This window comes from Sapajus apella, unplaced genomic scaffold (genome assembly GCF_009761245.1).
Source record: "Sapajus apella isolate SASKATOON/1434 unplaced genomic scaffold, GSC_monkey_1.0 scaffold37, whole genome shotgun sequence".
NCBI classification, from domain to species: domain Eukaryota; kingdom Metazoa; phylum Chordata; class Mammalia; order Primates; family Cebidae; genus Sapajus; species Sapajus apella.
In genome coordinates this window covers 9,462,376-9,489,624 of record NW_022436977.1, presented here as the reverse complement: position 1 = coordinate 9,489,624, position 27,249 = coordinate 9,462,376, and the positions used below count along the sequence as shown (strand labels likewise).

At 36.6% G+C, this 27,249-nt stretch overlaps 1 protein-coding gene across 4 annotated transcripts in view; it reads right to left on the bottom strand.

The window, feature by feature from the left end:
- The window catches only part of RFX7 (regulatory factor X7), a 159,282-nt gene that overhangs the window by 7,467 nt on the left and 124,566 nt on the right, over positions 1–27,249 (bottom strand). For all 4 annotated transcript variants that reach the window (XM_032297367.1, XM_032297366.1, XM_032297370.1 and 1 more), the window contains 4 exons: positions 6,237–6,353; positions 4,840–4,924; positions 3,964–4,171; positions 698–993 (listed from right to left, as the gene is read on the bottom strand). In XM_032297367.1, the coding sequence (XP_032153258.1) occupies positions 698–993; positions 3,964–4,171; positions 4,840–4,924; positions 6,237–6,353 (706 nt within the window). The remainder of the gene's footprint in view (positions 1–697; positions 994–3,963; positions 4,172–4,839; positions 4,925–6,236; positions 6,354–27,249) is intronic.

Sequence of the window (27,249 nt, the reverse complement as noted above, 5' to 3'; positions counted from 1 at the left end):
CAGAAGAATGGTTTGAACCCAGGAGGTAGAGGCTGCAGTGGGCTGAGACTGCAATACTGCACTCCAGCCTAGATGACAGAGCAGGCTCTGTCTAAAAAAAAAAAAAAAATTATATTGGCCTGGCCAGGGATGAAACAACTCTGAAAATGAGAAAATGACTCACTATTACATAAAGCTCTGAGAGGTTATGTGCATACTTTGCATGTCTTGGATCTTAATATTTTCAATAATGTTTCATAGCTCACTTTGTAATCAACAGCATACATCCTGAATAAGAGACAACTAACTGATGGGGAATCTGCCTGTGGTCACAAAACCAGTCTGTGGCTAAACCTATACTTGCCTTCTTTTCATCTGCCACTTTTTGTTTGTAGAAAGCCATTTATTTAGGGAGAGAAACAGCTAACTCTCACACTGAGTGAGAGAATCCAGAAAGATGGAATCCAGGAGAGGAAAGCAGCTTCCACAGAGTGGAAGGGAATAGAGAGAGATGGAGTTTAGGAGGAGAATACAGGCTTCCACGAGAGTGTGTGGAAGGGGACCCCAGAGGGGAAATCCAGGAGAGAGAAAAACAGCTTCCACGAAGAGAGTGTTCATGGAAGGTGATCCAAACATGGAGTCCCTCATCTGCCACTTTTAAGTAAACAATTGATTTCCCACAATCCCAATAAGGCCAAATACTATTTAATTATATTACCGGAATGGGACTAGGGACAGCTGCCACAACGATACCAATAGGTTGAGGAGAAAGGATTGAAGGATTTCCATTAGGAATATTAGTTACTCCATTGCTTGCAGCACTTTCTGATTTTTTTGCTGAGGATTCTCCTGGCAAAGGGGATTGTAGTTTCTGCTCTTGCTGCTTCTTTTGGATTTTCCGTTGCAACTGCTGTTTAGCATCAATTGGAGATGGCAAAGTCTTCACCTGAGGCTGAAAGGAATTACTTTCAGCTGTAGGTATAAAAGCAGAAGGCTGGGTAATTCCTTTAATTCCTGAAAATAAACAAAGGAAAGCTAAAATAAATACTCTCCTTTATAGCATGCAGGTTCCTTTGAATTTCTTTGAAAATGTAGCCATCTACTGGACAAAGCAACCAAAACAGCAAATTTTAACTCAATTTCTTTATAAAGCATCAAGTATTAGACTTTGAATTTATAAACAATTGTCAATATAGCTTTGTCATTTTACAATATGGTTCAACTAAGGTGATAGTTTCAGTTAACAACAACAGGATTTAAAAAACAGTAGCTATGTCATAAATGTGAAGAAGCTAAGATAAATGCCAACACAGCATTTTTACTTTTTCTCAAAGGTCAGTAAATTTCCCTCCCCCCATTTCTAATCAGAAGGAAGTTCATGCATTTTCATGATTTTAATATTTAGCCCATGAGGGGCATTCAATAATTCAATAAATATTTGCTGAAGCCACTCCGCATCTTGGAAAAAAATTGTATGGAGAGAACAAGTTTTTAATTCTACCAGAAATTCATGGAAATAGGCACTATTATTTTATTGCTACTATACAATTATTCCAGTATGACCTAGAAGAAATTAAGAAGCCGAATTTCTTAATAAGACTAAGGTTAAGATATTTCCAAAAAGTGTCACTGAGAAAACCTTTAAAACAGTAGTAAGATAAACATTGAAAAAAAGTAGACAAAATAAGGAAATTATAAATTTTAAGAAAAATTATATAAAAATTTTAGGAAGTTCTTTTCAGATTTAGGGTGTGGCATTGAGATCATTAGAAAGTAAGTTGTGGGTAGTAAAAACAATGACTACTCTTGTTATTTTATAGTAAGAAGAAAGGGGAGGAACAACTATCCTGCTGGTACACCTTGCCACTTTTCTTTTCCCAATCCCAGTTTCTGCTTTTCATCATTCTGGTTAACAACAACTTGATGTGGGGAGCAGGAAATAGAGAACTAAGAGGCTATAACTCTCTCCCCACACTCAATAATGATGAGGATCTGTTGAACCCCTAACCCCTTAAAAAAAAAATCACGATTTTTCCACTCAAATCCAACTCCAATTGTTTTACCCCTTCCAGGCCCCGAGCCTCAGCTCTGGCTTCTCAGCACCTGCACCCTAGAGAGCCTCTGCCAATGGCTCACAGCTTGGCTATCTTATCCTTCCTGCCAGGGTTTTTAGACAGGAATGAGTTCCAAGCAGCTGACTTACAAAAGGACATTTGTAACACAACCTGTTCTTAATATGGAGACTATAAAAAACCAAATTCACCTTCAAAGGATGGAAATTAGTCTACTATCAAAGGTCTTTTTGAAAAATGTAGTAAGGGCTGAGATTAAAATTTTAAGAGACATTCTAAAAATGTTTTCAGTAATGATACAGTTGGTCAAGTGTTTATCCTGTCAGGCTGATTGCTTTCAAAAAGGGAAAAGAAAACTGTTCTTTATATATGTAACTTTTAGTACTTTTGTTAAAAAACTTACACCATTATTTACACTTATACCTTAAAAATTAATTCATTCAACATTTTCCTCAGTTAGACTTTGTGAATATTGTGAGAAATAGGGAAGAGATGTTTCTGTTCCCCATGATACCTCCTAAATCCTCCATCTGTTGAAGTGCTCTTCTAGGTATTGGCTGGGGTAGGAGAGAACAGAGCAAATTGAAGGGTTCGCTCCTTTTCAAGCTCATTCTACCATATGCCATTATGATATAAGTGAGTGAACTTGGGCTTTTGAGACAGACAACTTAGGATTCAAATCCTGGCTCCACTACTTACATGCCCATTGATTAGTTTATTGACCTCCCCAAGTCTATAAATTGGGAATAAATATCACCTATCTCACAGGACTGCTGGGGGAATTAAATGAGGTAACATATATGAGCTGTTTAGCTTGATAAGGCTGGTTAAGCATTCTCCTGCTTGTCAGTACAATGAATAAGCAGATTTAGGTCACACAGTTTACATGTAGACAGGAAAAACTATATGACACATTTTTTTCTGAAATGGATCTTCAATTGGTCACAAAATGAGAGGTGTTATACACACCCCTCCACCACATACTAAATGTAAACTAGAAGAAAATGGAGTCATTATTAATATGTAAAAAACACTAAAAAAAGAAGTGAAGTTAATTAAGAGACTACAGTTCTGGCCAGGATAAATCTATTGTAGGTTTAAAAATATTTAGAATTAACACTTAGAAGGACTGTCCTTGGAAAAATAAGTCTTAGATCACTGTATCACTCTATTTTTAATAGAAATCACAATTTTCTAGAATGATAATTTATTCACTCTACTTTAGGTTTATAAGATATAACTGAAGTAAGATATTTTTAAAAATTCATCAGAACTGATATTTTACATAACTATTAATTTAGGAAGAAATCATTCTAACAAGACTGTCAATTCCCAAAACTGTCGATTCCAAAAATTCCTCTTTGAATAAAAATAGTCATATGAATGCATATTAAAAAATATCACTCTTGTTATTTTATAGTAAGGCTTCTTACAGTTTTCTTTTTTTTTTTTTATGAGACCAAGTTACCTCTCACAGTGTCTAAAAAATTTTTTATTTCTAAGCATTAGTTTCTGGAATAGGAAATGAACAAGTAATTTTAAAATTGAATCTTATTTTACTTCTAATATTTTATTAATTTAGATACACATATACATATATGTACAAATAAAAGTACATATAAACACATCCTATAAATGTAAAAATAGAAATATTAATAACATGTCAGCTGGGGGATCTAGTTTCATATGCCAGCAAAGCAATATACAGAAACATAGCATTAAGCTATGTTATAATGAAAAGATTATTATTTTGTTGGCTCAACAAACCCACCTGAATTTAGTGTTAAGTGGTGTAAGAATGAACTCATAGAAGTACTAAAAGATGAAGTTCTTTGATCTAACTCTTCTTCTGCTACCAGTTCTAAATATAATACCTCTGTCCGTTGTTAGCTTGTTTACAGTAATGTCGTACCTGCTGGTGCTGCTGCCATTACAGTTAGAGCTGCCATTGACTTGGTGCCTATATAGTGACTTTTTACAAGGAAGCGGGCTAATTCCAAGATGTTGTCAAATGGTTGGCTTAACACTTTCTGGGCCCATTCACACACAAGACGGCAAGCAGAAGAGATAACTTCTTCATCTACATTTTGAAGCTGCCCAGAAGGTTCGGCTCCTTCCAACTAAGCAAAGAAAAAAGGAAAAGTTAACTTGTAAAATACGAGAGAAATTAAATTGAAGCACGTTGAAGATAGGTATTCTTAATTAGAAGATATAATCTGAATCTATGGGTTAAAGCAGTATGAACTGACCCACTGGCAGACATATAAGAGGTTTGCAAATAAGAGACTCATACCCACTAGGGCACAGCAGTCAGCAGCCTTGCGAATATAACATTTTAAATGGTTTTTGAACATACATGAAGACTGATAGATACTTTGAATCTTCCTAACATAAATAAAACCATGCCAATAGCCATATATTTTTTCTAAAAAATTCCTATAAAACATATTACACTATGATTGACTTTTTCCTCTTTACTACAACACACACACACACACACACACACACACACACACACACACAGTCCAAAATATATTAAGGAAATATGAGAAATCAGTAACTTCGAAACTTTGTTCCCCCAAATTTCATGTTGACGTTTCAGCCACTGTGGGATATATATATATATATATGTGTGTGTGTTTTTTTTTTTGTTTTTTTTTTTTTGGCTTACTTAAATTGTAAAAGGCACAGTCTGTGGTCTTAACCAAATGAGACTTTGCAGGATACATTTCAGTGTTGATATAAAGGTACAGTTTTACTTATTAAAAAGAAAAGGCTGAATTCTTACCCCGTCTCCAGTTTTGTGAAAGTCAAGGTTGGGCAGTGTTGGCATATGAACAAAAGCTTTTTTTCTTAGTCCACTGTAGCAATATGTAACAAACAGTTAAGGTCTAAATATGTGAAATTAAATGAATTTCTTATACAGATTGTACTTTAGAATTAACCATATATGAAATGAGAATAAAATCAACATGAGATAACATCTGCTTTCTGAATTCTTCAGTAAGAATAACCTTAATATTAAAAACTTGGGACACTTGTCCTCTTTTGAAACTGAAATACCCTTTTAGAATGTTAAATACCACTGTCTTAAATGAAAGGATTCTCATCTGTTATAAATTTTATGAATAAATGTTCCTAATATGCTGTGCCAGCCACCAGTAACAAACAGGTCAGAAGGAAAGGAATAGCCAGATGGAAACCTGGCACAGGGAAGGGAAACTTTAGCCCAGGGCACTGGGACAAAAACAACTCTTAAGAGTGTCACAAGGGCTTTAACCTTTTCATTTCTCTTTTTCCACTGAAACATACAGGATTATCGCCTGTAACACGCCAAAGACACATCAAAACATTTCTGTTTGCATTTGGGAAGCAAGAATAGGTCATGCAACAAGTGGTTAGAGAACCCCTGTAACCATTTTAGAAAAGTAAGTTTCTTCCCTTCCCCTTCTTCTCATCTCCTCCATAGTGGTTAATTTTATGCTCTGAAAAAAAGAACAAGAGCTATGGAAGGAGAAAATGAACGTAATCTAATATGATACAGAGACCCTCTATTTTACAATCTTCTTCTAAGAGGAGAAGGAACTATAATGAATTCTTAATTTTAATTTCCTTACTTCTGTTTGCTCCTAAGTATTCCTCCATCACAAGAAGGACCTTTTCTATACTCTGGCTGTAATTTTAATACAGGCTTTAAATGGATGGCTGAAAACTATTTGCACTGAAAGTTTGGTGTTTCCGTTACAGTTCCATGAGAAAATTTTTTGATTTTTTTTTTTTTTTTTTTTTTTTGCTAAGGAGATCCCATATGTTTCTAAACTGAAAGAAGAAAAGAAAATAAGCTAGCATCTTTCTCTACTTGTATTCATATAAATGCTGAACATATGGCAGGCCTCAAAACTTCTTACTGTTAAAACAAAGGAGATCAGACCATTAATAATACTTTACATTGATAGAGTAAGGTAAAATCAATCATAATCTTAATATATGAATAAACATTATTTGCTATTTCTCTCACAGTGTGATAAATACCTGTGAAAGTTACATTTGCAATTCTACTAAATGCTTTTGGGTTACTTTTATTTGTTAATTTGTTTCTAAATAAAGTTGCCAGTTTAACTACAACAGATGTTCTTACAAGTGAGAACATAGAGATGTTACTAAAACCATTCTGGTAAAGGATATTTAGATTTGCCTCTTGTGCCCAAACGACGTGCCTTCATATTTGGAAAGACGTTTTTCATGATCTTTCCAAAATCAGCAGCACTTAATGGATGGTAACCAAGATTGTCACAATAGCTCCTGCAAAAGAAGGAAAGGCCAATTTAGATAGAATTCAGAATTATATCACAGGGAGTGCTATTTCAATACAATTTGATCCTTTTGACAAAGTGAAGCAAAGAATTTTTCAAGTCATTTACCACAACGTCTATGATCTTCACTCTTTGGCAATGCATGTTAACTCAGGTTTAGTTAACTGGCTTCACCCTCAGGATATAAAGTCATGCTTTCAATAACATTCACAAATCTTGCAGTAAGTTATAATGTTGGTACAAAGTTTTCTAATTACAACGCCAACCAGCACTCATAAATGAACATATCCAGTTCTGCCGGTAGGGCTGTAAGTTTCCCCGTATGTATCAGGCTTACATACTGGGATAATTTCCAATATACATACCATGCACATCAGACAGAGATAACACTACTAGATGGTTTAAAATTTAGAAATGTGATATGTTTGAACTAAAAGGGACCCTAGGAATACACCAACACTCTCATTTTACTGATAAGAGAAAAAACAGAGGACAGGGAGAAGTTCTAAAGGTCCTAGTGTTCTTCCTTCTATCCCCACCAGCCCTAGTACTGCCAGAAAAAAATGTTACTTTCTAAGACAGTAACTTCAAGTGGGATCAAGAGACACACCAAGTCTTAACCACTACTGGAATCAGGTGTTCTGTTTTTCTCTAGAGCTCCTAGTCATAGGTAAAGTGTCAATCCTCTACCAGTTCAGCAGCAGACCAAGGCCACACCTCATTCTGGCCACCAAGGCCTTTGGAAGAACCACTACCTGTGAAATATGAATGAAGAGGAAGCCAGAGGAATTCCCTTTGTCTCTGCCTCACCTCTCATTTAGCATCAACCAGGACAGCTTCTTGGTGAAATCATGCAGAAAAGAAATGGAAATAACTGGGACACATGGTGGGCAGGGTGTAATGGAAATCGGGACTTGGGTCTTTTTGTATATTGCTGAATGTTCTGACAATATGCCTCAAGTGACCTGAGCTCAAGAAATTAAGTTGGGAGAGATTCAGGAGGAGGCAAAGACCCCTGGGAGCCTTAATACAAAAAGAGTAAGTGTAGGTCTGGAGACAATGGTATTTCCCTTGTCTGTCCCTTCCCTATTCCCAAAACAAATCCTGCATACCATTGGGGGTTAAAAGGCAAGGAGTAGCCCAGCAAAAACATCACCAACAATGCTGAAGAGCAGGAAGAGAAAGGGGACTAACGTGTACTGAAAGTTTCCTATACGGGAAGTATTAGCAGCCTCATATTTAAATTGAGACTAAATTTGATACTTTGAGGGCTCAGGGGTCTTGCAAGGTTCAAGGTACAAAGTGAAGAGGTAACTATTTTTGGGTGCTAACAATGAAAATGAGTTGCATCAAATCAATTTCAGAAGCAAGTCAAATTAGTTCTTTATGGTTTAAACCAGCACAAAAAGAAAATTAGAAAAACTATCATAAACATTAAAGAAACAAAAGACCTAAAAAAAAAAAAAAAAAAAAAAGCAAAGAAGAAACATTGCGTCCCTGGCTCCTAAGACAGCACTGGCAGAGATGGGCTTAAAAAACTGAAATCAAATAAAGAGAAGCAGTGTAATGAGACATTTCAGAGATAAGGTAACCGCTCTGTTCTCCCTCGGTGTTTCAGATTTTGATTTTTTTTTTCATTACATTAGTATACCAACATTTTTTACTTTGACAGAAGCTGGGTAGGAGAAAGGTTGGCAAAAGAAGTAATGTTAAGTAAGTATCATTGACCTAAAGAAATAAAGTGAGCAAAATTAATATAGCGAGTTTATCTGGGTCAAGGTTGAGGACTGCAGGCTGGTAAATGCTGAGAAGTGCTCCAGAGAAGAAAGGAGAGGCTCATGTTTTTTAAAGAAAACAGGACAAATTAGGAGAGGGGGCAATTATAAAAACTGTTTCTCAGGAATTCTCACTGGTATACAGAAATGAGTGATTAGTAATTGGCTCCACATTGTTGAACTATAGGGTCTGAGTTACGGTGCCCAGCATCTGGCATGGTTAGGTTAATTTATGGCTACTTGGTATAAAGTCCATACAACAGGCAGATTACTTAGCTCAAGAAAGGGAGTGAGACATGACTACTTTCACATTTTAATGCCCCGCTGGGCCTGACAATTTAAAAGAGCTCACGTTCCTCAGATAAAAAGCTTCTTGTCTTTCTCAGTATCAAGATGACCAATGCCAAATTTGTTTTTCAAATACAATTTATATTGTGTGGTTATTTCACAAAATCATCCAATTCCATCTGGCTTTTGATACCTATTCTACTTTTTGGAAGGATAAATTACAACCACCTCATTGTCAAATACTCTGGTGGATAAATACTAAAAGTACTTTATAGACATATAAATAGCTGAAATTATTCCTCCTGAATCATGTCAGAAAACTGCCTAGGATTCAAAACTTTATGCTTTGGTAACCATGTCAAAGAGAAAATAAAGAAAGTGTCAATGTAAAAACAAAACAATTATCTAGAATAGGTTCTCAATTTCTTTAATTTTGTGAAATGTTAGAATCAAAAAAAAAAAAAATCAAGAAGTTGTATTGTTCAACTTCCTGCCAGATGTAGAAATGGTCATACTCCTAAAGGATGGGTTACTTCACCAACGCTTCTCTGATGGGGAGGACTCTTTATTGTGAGCTGGTCTATCCAATTTTCAGTGGTTATAATTTTTAAAGAAAAAGAATTCCAATAGGGTCCCTTTTCCCATTAAGAAGAATCTAGATATTCAATGATTCTTGAAAAAGTCGAATTTAGTAAGTGTTTACGTATTTATTCACACTTTTGTGCTATATAATAAACCATAGGTAATTCCAGGCCATGTGGAGATCTGGGTTAGGTTTACATCTTATTTTCCTGCTTCATAACTTTAACTGCAGATTGACCAAGCAAGATATGGTGTCAGTTAACTTTTAACTCAGCAGCAGATGATACTTATGCGAGACTCCAAAAAGGGTGAGGAACAGAGAATGTTCTGTTCACACACTCACTAACACACTGACGTCATTTTAAAAATGAGATCATTGCTTTTTTTTCTTGCTATTTAAAAGTATGTTTTCAAGCCTGAAATTAAATCTAATATTCAATATGACTATGAACACATCACTCAAAATCCATGGTAACAATTCAGTCTTTAACATTCATTCATGCCATTTACAAATTTAATTGTACAAGTTAAAGGTAAACATTGTTTAATGGTACAAAAATATAAACAATGAATAACAACAGACTTATGGCAAAATATACTTGTGGGATACCTAACCATACCTGACATTTTTTAGTGCTTTCTTTGTCTTAAACCATTTAATCTTCTCAACAACCTTAAGACAGGTAGTTTTATTAAACATACTTTATACATGAGGGACTTGCACAGAAAAGTGTACTAATCCCTTTATTTAATAGATGAGGTATTTTTATTGTTAATTAATAACTAAAAGCATACCAAATGAATAATCAAATAGACACAATAAAAAATGATACAGGGCTCAATAAGAAAAGAAAACTGCAGGCCAATATCCATGATGAAAATAGATACAAAAATATTCAATAAAATACTGGTAAACCCATCACAACAGCACATCAAAAAGCTTATCCATCACGATCAAGTAGGCTTCATCCTGGGAATGCAAGGCTGGTTCAACATACACAAGTCTATAAACATAATTTACCACATAAACAGAACCAAAGATAAAAACCACATGATTATCTCAATTGATGCAGAGAAGGCCTTTAACAAATTTCAACAGCCTTTTATGCTAAAAACTCTCAATAATCTAGGTATTGATGGACTGTATTTCAAAATAATAAAATCTATTTACGACAAACCCACAGCCAGTATCATACTGAATGGGCAAAAACTGGAAGCATTCCCTTTGAAAACTGGCACAAGACAAGGATGCCCTCTCTCACCATTCCTATTCAATACACTATTGGAAGTTCTAGCCAGAGCAATCAGGCAAGAAAAAGAAATAAAGTTATTCAGTTAGGAAAAGAGGACATCAAATCGTCTCTATTTGCAGATGACATGATTGTATATTTAGAAGACCCCATCATCTCAGCCCAAAATCTCCTGAAACTGATAAGCAACTTCAGCAAAGTCTCAGGATACAAAATCAATGTGCAAAAATCTCAAGCATTCCCATACACCAGTATCAGACTTAAAGAGAGCCAAATCGAGAGTGAACTGCCATTCACAATTGCTACAAAGAGAATAAAACACCTAGGAATCCAACTAACAAAGAATGTAAAGGACCTCTTCAAGGAGAACTACAAACCACTGCTCAACAAAATAAGAGAGGATACAAACAGATGGAGAAACATTCCATGCTCATGGTTAGGAAGAATCAATATCGTGAAAATGGCCATACTGCCCAAAGTAATTTACAGATTCAACGCTATCCTCTTCAAGCTACCATGACCTTCTTCAGAGAGCTGGAAAAAACCACCTTAAATTTCATATGGAACCAAAAGAGAGCCCGCATAGTCAAGTCAATTCTAAGCAAAAAGAACAAAGCTGGAGGCATCACACTACTGGACTTCAAACTATACTACAAGGCTACCATAAACAAAATAGCATGGTACCAGTATCAAAATAGAGATATAGACCAATGGAACAGAACAGAGGCCTCGCAGGCAACAACACACATCTACAACTACCTGATCTTTGACAAACCTGACAAATACAAGCAATGGGGAAAGGATTCACTGTTTAATAAATGGTGTTGGGGAAACTGGCCAGCCATGTACAGAAAGCAGAAACTGGACCCTTTCCTGACACGTTACACTAAAATTAACTCCAGGTGGATTAAAGACTTAAACAAAAGACATAACACCATAAAAACTCTAGAAGAAAACCTATGAAAAACCCCTCAGGACATAGGCATAGGCAAAGACTTCATGACTGAGACACCAAAAGCATTGGCAACAAAAGCCAAAATAGACAAATGGGACCTAATTAAATTCAGAGCTTCTGCACAGCAAAAGAAACAATCATTAGAGTGAATCAGCAACCAAGAGAATAGGAAAAATTTTTTGCAATCTACCCATCTGACAAAGGGCTGATATACAGAATCTACAAAGAACTAAAACAGATTTACAAGAAAAAAGCCCATTCAAAAGTGGGCAAAGGATATGAACAGACACTTTACCAAAGAAGACATATATGAGGCCAACAAACATATGAAAAAATGCTCATCATCACTGGTCATTAGAGAAATGCAAATCAAAACTACACTGAGATACCATCTCACGCCAGTTGGAATGGCGATCATTAAAAAATCGAGACGAGGTGCTGGAGAGGATGTGGAGAAATAGGAACACTTTTACACTGTTGGTGGGAGTGTAAATTAGTTCAACCATTGTGGAAGACAGTGTGGCGATTCCTCAAGGACTTAGAAATAGAAATTCCATTTGACCCAGAAATCCCATTACTGGGTATATATCCAAAGGATTATAAATAGTTCTATTATAAGGACACACACACACACGAATGTTCATTGCAGCACTGTTTACAATAGCAGATTTGGAACCAACCCAAATGACCATCGATGATAGAATGGTCAGGGAAAATGTGGCACATATACATCATGGAATACTATGCAGCCATCAAAAACTATGAGTTCATGTCCTTTGTAGGAACATGGATGAACCTGGAAAGCATCATTCTCAGCAAACTGACACAAGAACAGAAAATCAAACACTGCATGTTCTCACCGGCGGGTGTTGAACAAGGAGAACACATGGACATAGGGAGGGGAGCATCACACACTGGGGTCTAGGGGGGGCGTGGAAACAGGGGAGGGACACCAGGGGCTGGGGAGTTGGGAGGGATAACATGGGGAGAAAGGCAGCAAACCATATTGCCATGTATGTACCTATGCAACAATCCTGCATGTTCTTCATATGTACCCCAAAACTTAAAGTGCAATAAAATATACATAAAAAAAGGGATATCTCCACTGACCCTACAGAAATACAACTACTATCAGAGAATACTATAAATAACTCTATGCAAATAAACTAGAAAATCTAGAAGAAATGGATAAATTCCTGGACACATACACCCTCCCAAGACGAAACCAGGCAGAAGTCGAATCTTTGAATAGACCAATAACAGCTTCTGAAATTGTGGCAATAATAACCTACCAAACAAAAATAGCCCAGGACCAGATGGATTTACAGCCAAATTATACCACAGGAGCTGGTACCATTCCTTCTGAAACTATTCCAAATAAGTGAAAAGGAAGGACTCCTCCCTAACTCATTTTATGAAGCCAGCATCATCCTGATACCAAAAACTAGCAGAGACACAACAAAGAAACTTCAGACCAACATCCCTGATGAACATCAATGCCAAAATCTTCAATAAAATACTGGCAAACTGAATCCAGCAGCACATCAAAAATCATATCCGCCATGATCAAGTCAGCTTCATCCCTGGGAAGCAAGGCTGGTTCAACATACACAAATCAATAAATGTAATTCTTCAGAAAAACAGAACCAATGAATAAAAACACATGAGTATCTCAATAGATGCAGAAAATGTTTTCGATAAAATTCAACATCCCTTTAGGTTAGAAACTCTCAATAAACTAGGTATTAAGGAACATATCTTAATAATAAGAGCTATTTATGACAAACACAGCCAATGTCATACTGAATGGGAAGCATTCCCTTTGAAAACCGGTACAAGGCAAGGACTGTCTTCTCTCACCACTCCAATTCAAATAGTACTGGCAGTTCTGGCCTGGGCAATCAGGCAAGAGAAAGAAATAAAGGATATTTAATTAGGAAGAAAGTCTAATTGTTTGTTTGCAGATGACATGATCCTATATTTAGAAAACCCCATCGTCTCAGCCCAAAAACTCTTTAAGCTGATAAGCAACTTCAGCAAAGTCTCAGGATACAAAATCAATGTGTTAAAATCACAAGCATTCCTATACACCAACAACAGACAAGCAGACAGCCAAATCATGAATGAACTCCCATTTACATTTACTATACAGAATAAAATACCTAGGAATACAGCTAACAAGGAAAGTGAAGGACCTCTTCAAGAACTACAGACCACTGCTCAAGGAAAAACAGAGGACACAGGCAAATGGAAAGACATTCCATCCTCATGGACAGGAAGAATCAATATCATGAAAATGGCCGTACTGCCTAAAATTATTTACAGATTAACTGCTATTCCCATCAAACTACCACTGACTTTCTTCACAGAATTAGAAAAAACTACTTTATATTTCATATGGAACCAAAAAAGACCCCACATAGCCAAGACAATCCTAAGCAAAAAGAACAAAGCCAGAGGCATCAGTCTATCTGACTTCAAACTGTACTACAAGGCTACAGTAACTAAAACAGCATGGTACTGGTAGCAAAACAGACAGACGAATGGAACAGAATAGTGACTTCAGAAATAAGACTACACATCTGCAACCATTTGATCTTTGACAAACCTTACAAAAACAAGCAATGGGTAAAGATTTCCCAATTTAAGAAATGGTGCTAGGAAAACTGGCCAGCCATATGCAGAAAACTGAAACTGGACCCCCTCCTCACACTTTATACACAAATTAACTTGAGCTGGATTAAAGACTTCAATTTAAAACCCAAAACCATAAAATCCTAGAAGAAAATCTAGGGAATACCATTCAGGACATAGGCATGGGTACAGATTTTATGAAGAAATTGCCACAAGCAATTCGAACAAAAGCTAAAATTGACAATTGGGATCTAATTAAACTAAAAAGCTTCTGCACAGTAAAAGAAACTATCATCAGAGTGAACAGACAACCTACAGACTGGGAGAAAATTTTTGCAATCTACCTATTGGACAAAGGTCTAAATTCAGAATTTACATGGAACTTAAAACTGTAAGATAAAAACAACCCCATCAAAAAGTGGGCAAAGGACATGAACAGCTACTTCTCAAAAGAAAACATTTATGCAACCAATAAACCTAAGGAAAAAGCTCAACATTACTGTTCATTAGAGAAATGGACATCAAAAATGCAAACCACAATGAGATACCATCTCATGCCAATCAGAATGCCAATTATTAAAAAGTCAGGAAACAAAAGATGTTGGCGAGGATGTGGAGAAAGAGGAACACTTTTACATGGGAATGTAAATTAGTTCAACCATTATGGAAGACAGTGTAGAGCTTCTTTAAGGATTTAGAACCAGAAGTATCTTTTGACCCAGAAATTCCATTACTGGGCATATACCCAAAGGAATAGAAATCATTCTGTTATAAAGATACATGTTTACTGCAGCACTATCCACGATAGCAAAGACATGGAACCAACACAAATGCCCATCAATGATAGACTGAGCAAAGAAAATATGGTACATATACACCATGGAATACTACACAGCCATTAAAAGGAATGAGATAATGTCCTTTGTAGGGGACATGGATGATGCTGGAAGCCATTATCCTCAGCAAACTAATGCAGGATCAGAAAACCAAACACTGCATGTTCTCATAAGTGGAAGCTCAATAATATCAACGCACAGACATGGGGAGGGAAATAACACATACCATGACCTGTTGGGAAGCAGCAATGGGAGGGAAAAGCATTAGGACAAATAGCTAACACATGCAGGGCTTAATACCTAGGTGATGGGTTGATGGGTGCAGCAAACATGGCACATGTTTACCTATGTAACAAACCTGCACTTTCTGCACATGTATCCCAGAACTTAAAGTAAAATAAAATAGCATACTCAATGCTTATATTATAATCAAAATTACATCATAATCAAAATTACATCAGTAAAATGTTTCTAATATTTACAAAAATAATTTATTAAGAATGATCAATTTTCTATTAAAAGGCCTCTTAAGACTTACCTAGACCCATAATGTTATTTTAGTGAGTCTTAGTATTCATGTATTATAAATGACAATAAAGGATATGGGAATTTTGGGAGGTCCCAAAGACATGGTAGAGTTACACTGCCTTAAAAGTATTAATCAAACCAAACATTTGGTAGATAATCTGAAAGACAAATGAAGTAAAAGTAATACGGTCAAATATCTTATTAGCCTGAACATTACAAAGCAGAAAAATTATTGAAATTCTCTTTTACTTTTAAGGAGTAATTAGATCTTAATACTCTGGAGAGAAAACTCTTTCAAAGTGGCTGACCCTAACCATAAAGAAATCTGTCTTTTTCAGTTGGGTTTGGTGGCTCATGCCTGTAATCCTAGCACTTTGAGGGGCTGAGGTGGGTGACTGCCTGAGCTCAGGATTTCAGGACCAGCCTGGGCAACATAGTGAAACCCCGTCTGTACTAAAAACACAAAAAAAATTTAGCCGGGCATGGTGGCAGGCACCAGTAGTCTCAATTACTTGGGAGGCTAAGGCAGGAGATTTGCTTGAACCCAAGAGGTGGAGGTTACAGTGATCTTAGATCACGCCACTGCATTCCAGCCTGGGCAACAGAGTGAGGCTGTCTCCAAAAAAAAAAAAAAAGAGAAAGAAATTTGTCTTTTTCATAGTGTTCTGTGTTTTGGGCAGAACAATAATATAATATGCATTAACAATTTTGATAGTACTACTAATAGTAAGCTGGTCTTAGACTAGGATCATACTAATATGCTGATCATATTGAAACTCACCAATAATACATTTTTTGTAATAACTACAGGATGAACAATATATCTGAAAGATTACTCTGGCTGAATTCAAAATTAAAGAAGAGTTAAATTATGTATATATAAAAAACTATCATGTATGACCAACTTAACCAGAACTTGCCTTTATTTTCCATCATTTTGGTTAATAATCCTATAAAAAAGATTCAGTCATGGTGAATCGTGATTGACAGGTTAAGAATCTCAACCTGAAGTTTATAAATTATTAATTAAAAACCCATAGTTTATGAAGTCATCTGATAAATCCTCAACATTTAAAAAAGAAATTTGCGTCTTTAATCTCAGTAAAAAGTAAATCTTAAAGAAAGCCTTCTTATTATGGGCCATTTTAAATGGCTCCTCATTTTAACAGAAGCCATTTAAAATGACTACTTTTTTAATTTTTACTTTATTTTTCAGACAGTCTCACTCTGTTGCCCAGCCTGGAGTGCAATGGTGTGATCTCAGCTCACTGCAATCTCTACCCCTGGGTTCAGGCAATTCTCCTGCCTCAGCCTCTGGAGTAGTTGGGATTACAGGTGCCTGCCACCATGCCTGGCTAATTTTTTGTATTTTTACTAGAGACAGGGTTTCGTCACATTGGCTAGGCTGGTCTCGAACTCCTGACTTCAGGTGATCCGCCCACCTCGGCTTCCCAAAGTGCTGGGATTACAGGAGTGAGCCACCTCGCCGAGCTAAAATGACTATTCTTTTTTTATTGTATGATTTCATTTATATGAAATATTCACAGTATGGAAATCCCTACAGACAGAAATATTTGTAGTTGACAGGTGTGTGGTGGAGGGGGAAATTGGGACTGTCTGCTTATTGTATTCAGGCTTTTAAAAAATGACTACACTTTTGGTGAATTTAGATTGTTATTTTTAAAGCGGAGACACATATATATGTGATAAATATATTGATAATACTCTGCATATAATATGAGCTCTATTTGTATACATAGTTTCATTTTTGGATTACCTAAGTTCTCCTTTGTTTTCAATTAACTGCATATAAAATGTTCAGATTTATGATTATCAACAGTAACTATCTATAGATTAAGAATTAACAAAAACATTGAAAAAGGGGCCTTGACCGAGTAAATTCCTGAGTAACCATCTCTCTTCTCTGATTTCCATCCAGATCAATTTTACTACACTTAGTTCTGCAATAGTTGGGAACATTTCTGACATCACATTAGTAAAAGGATAAATTCAAATTTTAACAAGGTTGTATACCTGAAAAAAAAAAAAGCCAAGAGACTCTAGTGTCATCTGATATAATCATACCATTTTGTAGACAAGAAAACTAAGGAAGAGAGGTAAAGATGGTTTGCAAGGTAGTTAAGTAAGTGGTTCTTTACTGATGACTCAAGCAAAATTTCACGCAATGAGTACTCCATATATCCTCCTAACTAGCAACCAGTATTGACTGGTTGCACTGTAACATTTTCAAAAGGTTCCTTCTGAAGAACACTGATCAGTCCTCAATTTTAATTTTCTGCATAAAATCTTAATAAATACATGCAGCTGTAATATACACAGTATGACATTCTTACAGAATCTGTGTCAGTAGAAAATGAGTGAGATATAGTAATCTACCATTAATGAATGTATAGAAGAGGTAAGAAAAATGGACAGAGACTTAAATAGGTTCTCCACAGAAGACAATACCCAAATGGCCCAAGAACATATGAAAAAGGCACTCACCTTTATTAGTCATCAGGGAAATGCAAGTTAAAACTACAAGGGAAAAAAAGGATAATGTCTGCACACAGTAGAATGAACTAAGAAATTATGGTATGTATTCAGAAATGGGATGCTAAATAGTGTGAATGAATAAACTAAAATGCATAAATTGTACAAATGTAATATTGAATAAAAAAGCAAGATACAAAATACAGCATATTGTATAATTTCATTCATGTAATGCTCAAAAACAAAGCTAGCCTCTGACATTAAAAGCAGGACAGAAGTTAGGTGCTGGTAAAGAGAGTAAGTATAAGAGGATATAAGGCAGGATTATGGCAGTGTGTGATTTCTGAATCTGGATGCTGGTAATATGAGGGTATTCATTTTGTAAAGATTTGTGAAGCTGTAAACTTATAATCTACATATTTTTATGTGTGTACATTACTTTTCAATAAAAGTTACATAGAGTACTGTGAATAAAATGCCATGCCTGAGCTAGAACTAAGGGTCTAATATTACATGGAGAAAGCAGACTTAAACTGGGCCTTAGAGATCAAGTAGATTTAATCAGATGGGTGTCAGAATGGGTGGAGGATGAGGCAGGGCTATTTCACGTAGGGGAAAGAATGTGAACAAAACCTGAGAAGAGCAGCATGTGGTTTTGAAACCAAGAATTTCAAAAAAGCTAAGGTGTACACTTATGTATAGTGAACAGATCAGGGTAATTAGCATATCCATAATCTCAAACATGTATCATTTCTTTGTACTGGGAACATTCAGTATCCTCCAAACTACTTTAAAGTATATACTACTGTTAAGCATAGTTATCTTTCAGTGCTATACAACTTATTCCTCCTATCTAGCTCTAATTTTGTATCTTTTGACCACTCTGTTCGTATCCCCATCCCCTTTCCCAGCACCTAGTATCTTCTGTTCTACCTTTTACTTGTATGAAATGAACTTTTATGAACTTCCACATGAGTCAGAGCATGTAGTGTTTAACTTTCTGTTACCAGTTTATTTCACTTAACATAATGACCTCCAGATCCATTCATGTTGCTACAAGTGACAGGATCTAATTTTTAACGGCTGAACCATATTCCATTGTGTATATATACCTTTCTTTATTCATTTATATGTTGGACACCTAGGTTGATTATTTATCTTGGGTATAATGAATAGTGTCGCAGTAAACCACGTGTGTGTTAGATGTCTCTTTGATATACAGATTTCTTTCCCTGGATCATATGGTAGTCCTCTTTGATATACAGATTTCTTTCCCTGGATCATATGGTAGTCCTATCTGTCTATAAATATATATTTTAAATTTTCTTGTGAGTATATATGAGGCATATATATTTATGGGGTATATGGGATACTCTGATACAGGCATATAATGTGTAATAATCACATCAGGGTAAATGGGATATCCATCACCTCAAGTATTTGTTGTGTTACAAACCATCCAATTATACTCTTGGTTCTTTTAAAATGTACAATTATTCTTGACTATAGTCACCCTGTTGTGCTATCAAACACTAGATCTTATTCATTCCTTCTAACTATGTTTTTGTATCCATCAACCAATCCCACTTCACTACCACCCCCCCATTACCCTTCCAAGCCTCTGGTAACCATCATTCTACTCTCGATCTCCATGAGTTCAATTATTTTAATGTTTAGCTCCCACAAATAAGTGAGAACATATGATGTTTGTCTTCCTGTAAATGGTTTATTTCGCTTAACATAGTGACCTCCAGTTCCATCTGTGTTAGTGCAAATGATAGGATCTCATTCTATTTTTTTTTTTTTTTTTTTGAGACGGAGTTTCGCTCGTTACCCAGGCTGGAGTGCAATGGCGCGATCTCGGCTCACCGCAACCTCCGCCTCCCGGTTTCAGGCAATTCTCCTGCCCCAGCCTCCTGAGTCGCTGGGATTACAGGCGCGCGCCACCATGCCCAGCTAATTTTTTGTATTTTTAGTAGAGACGGGGTTTCACCTTGTTGACCAGGATGGTCTCGATCTCTTGACCTCGTGATCTGCCCGCCTCGGCCTCCCACAGTGCTGGGATTACAGGCTTGAGCCGCGGCGCCCGGCCAAGATCTCATTCTATTTTTATGGCTGAATAGTATTCCATCTTGTATATGTGCTATATTCTCTATCCATTCATCTTTTGATGGATACTTAGGTTGCTTCCAAATCTTGGTTATTGGGAATGGTGCTGCAATAAACATGGGAGTGCAGATATCTCTTTGATATCCAGATTTCCTTTCTTTTGGATATATACCTAGCAGTGGGATTGCTAGATCAGATGGTAGCTCTATTTTTAGTTTATTGAAAAACCTCCAAATTATTCTCTACAGTAGCTTTACTAATTTATATTCCCACCAACAGTGTATGAAAGTTTCCTTTCCTCCACATCCTTGCCATCATTTGTTATTGTCTGTCTTTTGGATAAAAGTCATTTGAACTGGGGTGAGATTATACATGGTAATTTTGATTTGTATTTCTCTAATGAACAATGATGTTGAGTACCTTTTCACATGCCTTTTTTGCCATCTGTACTTGTCTATATAGATCTTTTGCTCATTTTTAATCAAATTATTATTATTTTTTTCCCTATAGAGTTGTTTGAGCTCCTTCTATATTCTGGTTTTTAATCCCTTGTCAGATGGAGAGTTTACAAAGATTTTCTCCCATTCTGTGGGTTTTCTCTTCAGTTTGTTAACTGCTTTCTTTGCTGTGCCACTTTTTAACTGCACGTGATTCCATTTGTACACTTCCATTTTGGTTGTCTGTGCTTGTAGGGTATTGATCAAGAAATTTTTGCACTGTGCAATGTCCTGGAGAGTTTCCCTAGTGTTTTCTTACAGTAGTTTCATAGTTTGAGATCTTAGATTTAAGTCTTTAATCCATTTTGATTTGATTTTTGTTTATAGCAAAAGATAGGGGTCTAGTTTCATTCTTCTATATAAGGATATCCAGTTTTCCTAGAATCATTTATTGAATAGACCATCCAACTTCCCCAATGTATACTTGTGGCATCTTTGTTGAAAATGAGTTCACTGGCTGGGTGCAGTGGCTCATGCCTATAATCCCAGCATTTTGGGAGGCTGAGGTGGGTGGATCACCTGAGGTCAGGAGTTACAAGACCAGCCTGGCCAACATGGTGAAACCTCATCTCTACTAAAAATACAAAAAAATTAGGCGTGGTGGTGCATGCCTGAAGTCTGAGCTACTTGGGGGACTGAGGCAGGAGAATCACTTGAACCTGGGAGGTGGAGGCTGCAGTGAGCTGAGATTGCATCACTGCATTCCAGCCTGGGTAACAGAGTGAGACTGTGTCTCAAAAACAAAACAAAAAAAAGAAAATGAGCTCACTGTAGATGTATGAATTGGTTCTCTATTCTGTTCTACCGGTCTAAGTGTGTACTTTTATGCCAGTTTTGGTTACTATAGCTCTGTAATAGAATTTGAAATCAGGTAATGTGATTACTCCAATTTTGTTCTTTTTGCTTAGAATACCTCAAGCTATTCTGGGTCTTTTAATAGAAATTTGGGATAGTTTTTTTCTATAATATTTCTGTGAAGAATGTCATTGGTATTTTGCTGGGATTGCATTCAATCTGCATATTGCTTTGGGTAGTATAACTGTTTTAATAATGATTCTTTCAATTCATGAACATGGAATACCTTTCTATTCTGTGTTTCCTTCAATTTCTTTCATCAATGTTTTATAGTTTTTACTGTAGACATCTTTCACTTCTTTGGTTAAGTCCGTTCCCAGGTATTTAATTTTATTTGTAGCTATTATAAATGGGATTACTTTCTTGATTTCTTTTTCAGATTCTTCATGGTTGGTGTATAGGAATGCTACTGATTTTTGTATGCTGATATGATGTTCTGCAACTTTATTGAATTTATCAATTTTAAATAGTTTTTTGGTGGAGTCTTTGGATTTTTCCAAATATAAATCTATAAATATGGATAATTTGACCATCTATAAATAGGGATAATTTGACCCTTCCTATCCAACCTGGATGCCCTCTGTTTCTTTTTCTCATCTGACTGCTCTAGCTAGGACTTTTAGTACTATTTGAATAACAGTGGTGAAAGTGGACATCCAAGTCATGTTCCAGATCTTACAGGAAAAGCTTTCAATGTTTCCTCTTTCACTATGATACTAGCTGTGGATCTGTCATATATGTCTTTTATTATGTTAAGATATGTCATTCTATGCCCAGTTTTTTGAGGGTTTAATCATGAAGAGATGTTGAATTTTATGAAATGCTTTTTCAGCATCAATTAAAATGATCAAATAGTTTTTGTCCTTTATTATGTTGATATGATGATGTATCACATTAACGTGTGTAAGCTGAACCATTCTTGTATCCCTGGAATGAGTCTCAATTGGTTATAATGAATGATTTTTGTTTGTTTGAGACAAGAATCTTGCTCTGTTGCCCAGGCTGGGGTGCAATGCTACAATCAGGGCTCACTGCAGCCTCAACCACCTGGGCTCAAATGATCCTCCCACTTCAGCCTCTTGAGCAATCAGGATACAGGCATGTGCTACCATACCCAGCTAATTTTTATACTTTTTGTAGAGACAAGGTTTCACCACGTTGCCGAGGCTGGTCTCAAACTCCTGTGCTCAAGTGATCTGTCTTTCTTGGTCTCCCAAAGTGCTGGGATTACAGGCAGGAGCTACCATGCCTGGCCAAATAGTCTTTTAAATGTATTGTTGAATCCAGTTTGCTAGTGTTCTGTTGAGGTTTATGGCATCTGTGTTCATCAGAGATGTTGGCCTAAAGCTTTCTCTTTCATTTTTTTTTGGCGAGTCTTTGTCTGGTTTCAACATCAGGGTAATGATGGCTTTATACAATGAGTTTGAAAGTATTCCCTCTACTTCCATTTTTTTGGAATAGTGTGGGTAGAATTGACATTAATTCTTTAGATGTTTGGTAATATTCACCGGTGAAGCCATTGGGTTCTAAGCTTTTCTTTGCTGGGAGACTTTTTATTACGGCTTTGATCCAAACTATAATAATAGTTTCTTCAGGTTTTGGATTTCTTCATGGTTCAATCTTGGTAAGTTGTATGTTTTTAGGCATGTATCCATTTCTTCCAGGTTTTCCAATTTATTTGCATATAGTTCCTCCTCACAGTGGCCTCTAATGATTCTTTGAATTTCTGCGGTATTAGTTGTAATGTATCCTTTTTCATCTCTAATTTTATTTATTTGGGTCTTCTCCGTTTTCTTCTTAGTGTAGCTAAAGTTTTGTCAATTTTATCTTTTCAAAAAAACCAACATTTCATTTGTCGATCTTTTGTATTTTGTTTAAATTTCATTTATTTCTGCTCTGACCTCTATTATTTGTATTGTTTTCTTTGTTTCAGTTTCATTTATTTCTGCTCTGACCTTTATTATTTCTTCCACTAATTTTGAGTTTGGTTTGCTCTTGTTTTTCTAGTTCTTTAAGATGCATCATTAGGTTGTTTATTTGAAGTTTTTCTTCTTTTTTTGATGTAAGCACTTATAGCTGTAAACTTCCCTTTTATTAATGCTTCCATTGGATCCCACAGGGTTTTGTATGTTGTGTTTCCATTATCATTTGTTTCAAAAATATTTTCAATTTCTTTTTAAATATATTCATTGTCTCACTTGTCATTCAGAAGCATATTGTTTAATTTTCATGTGCTTATATAATTTCCAAAATTCCTCTTGTTACTGACCTCTAGCTTTATTCACTTTTGGTCAGATAAGATACCTGATATTACTTTAACTTTCTGAGTGTTTTAAAGACTTGTTTTGTGACCTAACATATAGTCTGTGTTTGAGAATGATCCATATCCAGATGAGAAAAATGTGTATTCTGCAGCTGTTGGATGAAATGTTCTGTAAATATCTATTAGTCCATTTGGAGTATAGTGCAGATTAAGTCTGATGTTTCTTTACTGACTTTTTGTCTGGATGGTGTGTCCAATGCTGAAAGTAAGGTGTTGAATTCTCCTCCTATTATTGTATTACTGTATTGTATTGTATTGTATTGTATTGTATTGTATTGTATTGTATTGTATCTCTCTCTTTAGTGTTAATGATATTTATTTTATATATCTGGGTGTTCTAAGTTTTGGGTGCATACATCTTTACAACTGTTACATCCTGTGGTTGAGTTGACCTCTTTATCATTACATAATAACCTTCTTTGTTGTTTCTTACAGTTTTTGTCTTGAAATGTATTTCTTTTTTTTTTTTTTTTTTTGAGACGGAGTTTCGCTCTTGTTACCCAGGCTGGAGTGCAATGGCGCGATCTCGGCTCACCGCAACCTCCGCCTCCTGGGTTCAGGCAATTCTCCTGCCTCAGCCTCCTGAGTAGCTGGGATTACAGGCACATGCCACCATGCCCAGCTAATTTTTTGTATTTTTAGTAGAGACGGGGTTTCACCATGTTGACCAGGATGGTCTCGATCTCTTGACCTCGTGATCCACCCGCCTTGGCCTCCCAAAGTGCTTGGATTACAGGCTTGAGCCACCGCGCCCGGATGAAATGTATTTCATCTGATATAAGTATAGCTACTCCTGCTCTTTTCTGGGTTCTATTTGCATGGAATATCTTTTTTCATCCCTTTGTTTTCAGTCTCTGTGGGTCTTTATAGGTGAAGTGCAGGCAAGAGATTGTTGGGTCTTGTTTTTTCAGTCCAGCCAGCCACTCCATGTCCTTTGATTGGAGACTTTATCCCATTTGCATTCAATGTCACTATCGATAAGGACTTGTTCCTGCCATTTGGTTGTTTTATGTTTTTGTTTTTGTTTTTTTTAATGGTCTTCTCTTCCTGTCTTTCCTTTTTGTAAAGGTGATTTTCTCTGGTGGTATGTTTTAATTTCCTGCTTTTTATTTTTCTGTGTATCTGCTGTATGTTTTTAGATTTGAGGTTACTATGAGGCATGCAGATATCTTACAACATATTAAACTGATGACAAATTATTGGACTGCAAAAAGAAACAAGCCAAAAGAGAACTAATAAAACCTTTATACTCAAATATTGTCTTCTCATTTAAAAACTTGTTTCTATTTTATTATACTGTGACTTGAAAAGTTGTACAGTTATTGTTTTTGATTGGTTCATCTATTAGTCTTCCTGCTATGAGTAGTTTACACACCATAATTACAGTGTTATAATATTCTGTGTTTTTTTCTGTGTATATACTATTACCACTGAGTTTTGTACCTTCAGATGATGTTTTATTGCACAACATCCTTTTCTTTCAGATTGAAGAGCTCTGTTTAGCATTTCTTATATGTCAGGTCTGATGTTAATGAAATCCCTAAGCTTTCTTTTGTCTGTGAGTCTTTTTAGCTCCTTCCTGTTTGAAAGATATTTTCACTGGGTATTCTAATCTAGGGTAAAAGTATTTTTCTTTTCGCACTTCAGATGTGTCAAGCCACTCTCTCCTAGCTTGCAAAGTTTCCACTGAAAAGTTTGCTGCCAGATGTACTGGAGGTCCATTGTATGTTATTTGTTTGTTTTATCTTGCTGCTTTTAGGGTCTTTCATTATCCTTGACCTTTGGGAAATTGATTATAAATGCATTGAGGTAGACTTCTTTGGGTTGAATCTGCTTGATGTTCTGTAACTTTCTTGGACTTTGATATTGTTATCTTTTTCTGGATTTTGAAAGTTCTCTGTTACTATCTCTGAATAAACTTTCTATTTCTGTCTGTCTCCTCTTTAATGCCAACAGCTCTTAGATTTTCCTTTTTGGGACTACTTCCTAGATCTTTTGGTGTGCTTATTTTTTGGTCTCCCTCTGACCGTGTATGTTCAGATAACCTGTCTTCAAGGTCACCAATTCTTTCCTCTTGATCAGTTCTGCTAGTAAGAGACTTTGATGCATTTGTCAGTATATTAATTGCATTTTTCAACTCCAGAATTTGCTTTTCAAAAATTATTTAATCTCTGTTAAATTTATCGAATAGGATTTTGAATTCCTTCTCTGTTTTCCTGAATTTCTTTGCGCTTCCTCAAACGAGCTATTCTGAACTCTCTTTTTGAAGGGTCACATATCTGTCTCTCCAGGATTGGCCCCTGGTGCCTTATTTAGTTCGTTTGGTGATGTCATCCTTTCTGAATGGTCTTGATGCATGTGAATGTTCATCAGTGTCTAGACATTGAAGAGTTAGGTATTTGTTGTAGTGTTCACAGTCTGGGCTTGATTGTACCTATTCTACTGGGAAAGACCTTCCAGGTATTTGAAGGGACTTTTGTACTATCATCTCTTTTCAGCCACTGCAGAGATATCTGCATTTGTGGGCATTGCAGTCCAGTAAGTTGTGGTTCTTGCAGATTCACAGACTTATTTCTAACTATCCAACTGGGAAAGACTTTCCAGGTATTCAAAGGGACTTTTGTGCTATCATCTGTTTTTGGCCACTGCAGAGATATCTGCATTTGTGGGCATACCAGTCCAGTAATGTGGTTCTTGTGGATTCACAGAGGCACCACCTTGATGGTCTTGGATAAGGTTTGCAAGAATTCTGTGCATTACCATGTGGAGATTCTTATTCTCCTCCCTTGCTTCCTCCCAAACAAATGGAGTCTCTCCCTCCTTCTATGCTGAAATGCCTGGAGATGGGGGAGTAGTGACACAAGCAGCCCTGTGACCACCACTACTGGGACTGTGCTTGGTTAGACCTGAAACAAGCATAGCATTGGGTATTGCCCAAGGCTCACTGTCACCACTACATGGCTACCATTTATGTTCTCACTCAAGCCCTAGGGCTCTACAATCAGCAGTTTGTGAAGCCAGCCAGTTTTTTGTTCTTGCTTTCAGGGTTGTGAGGTGCCCCAGGCCGCAGATGGGTCCAGAAATGCTATCCAGGAACAGGATCTGATTCCAGAAGCCATAAAAATCTTCCTGGTGCTTTATACTACTATGGTTAAGCTGGCACTCAAACCACAAGACAAAATCCTTCCTATTCTTCTTTCCCCAGGCAGAGGAGTCTCTCCCCATGTCTATTACCACATGCCCACAGGGAGTACTGCCAATGTTCACTTAAGGCTCAAGAGCTCTTCAGTCAGCTTGTGGTGAATGCTCTCCAATCTGGGACTTACCCTTCAGGTCAGTGGGCTACCTTCTAGCCCAGGATAGGTCAAGAAATACCATCTGAGAGCCAAGGCCTGGAAGTGGGGACCCCAAAAGCCCTCTTGGAGGTCTTCGCGATTGTGGCTGAGCTGTCACCTGAGCAGCAAAACAAAGTCCCCTTTATTCTTCCCTCTGCCTTTTCCAAGCAGAAGTCTTACCTTGCAGCCATCACAGCTATAAATATACTGGGTCATACTTGAAGCCAGCATGTCTCAGAATCTCACCTAAGACCTCTGACATGTACTACCTGGTTACCACTGCTAATTATTCAGGGCCTAAAGGTTCTTTAGTCAGCAAGTGATGAATCCCGACAGGACTAGGTCCTTCCTGTCAATGTAGTAGCCTTCCTTCGGTCCCAGGGTGTATCTAGAGCCTGAAATGGGGGTCTCAACAACTCTGCCTG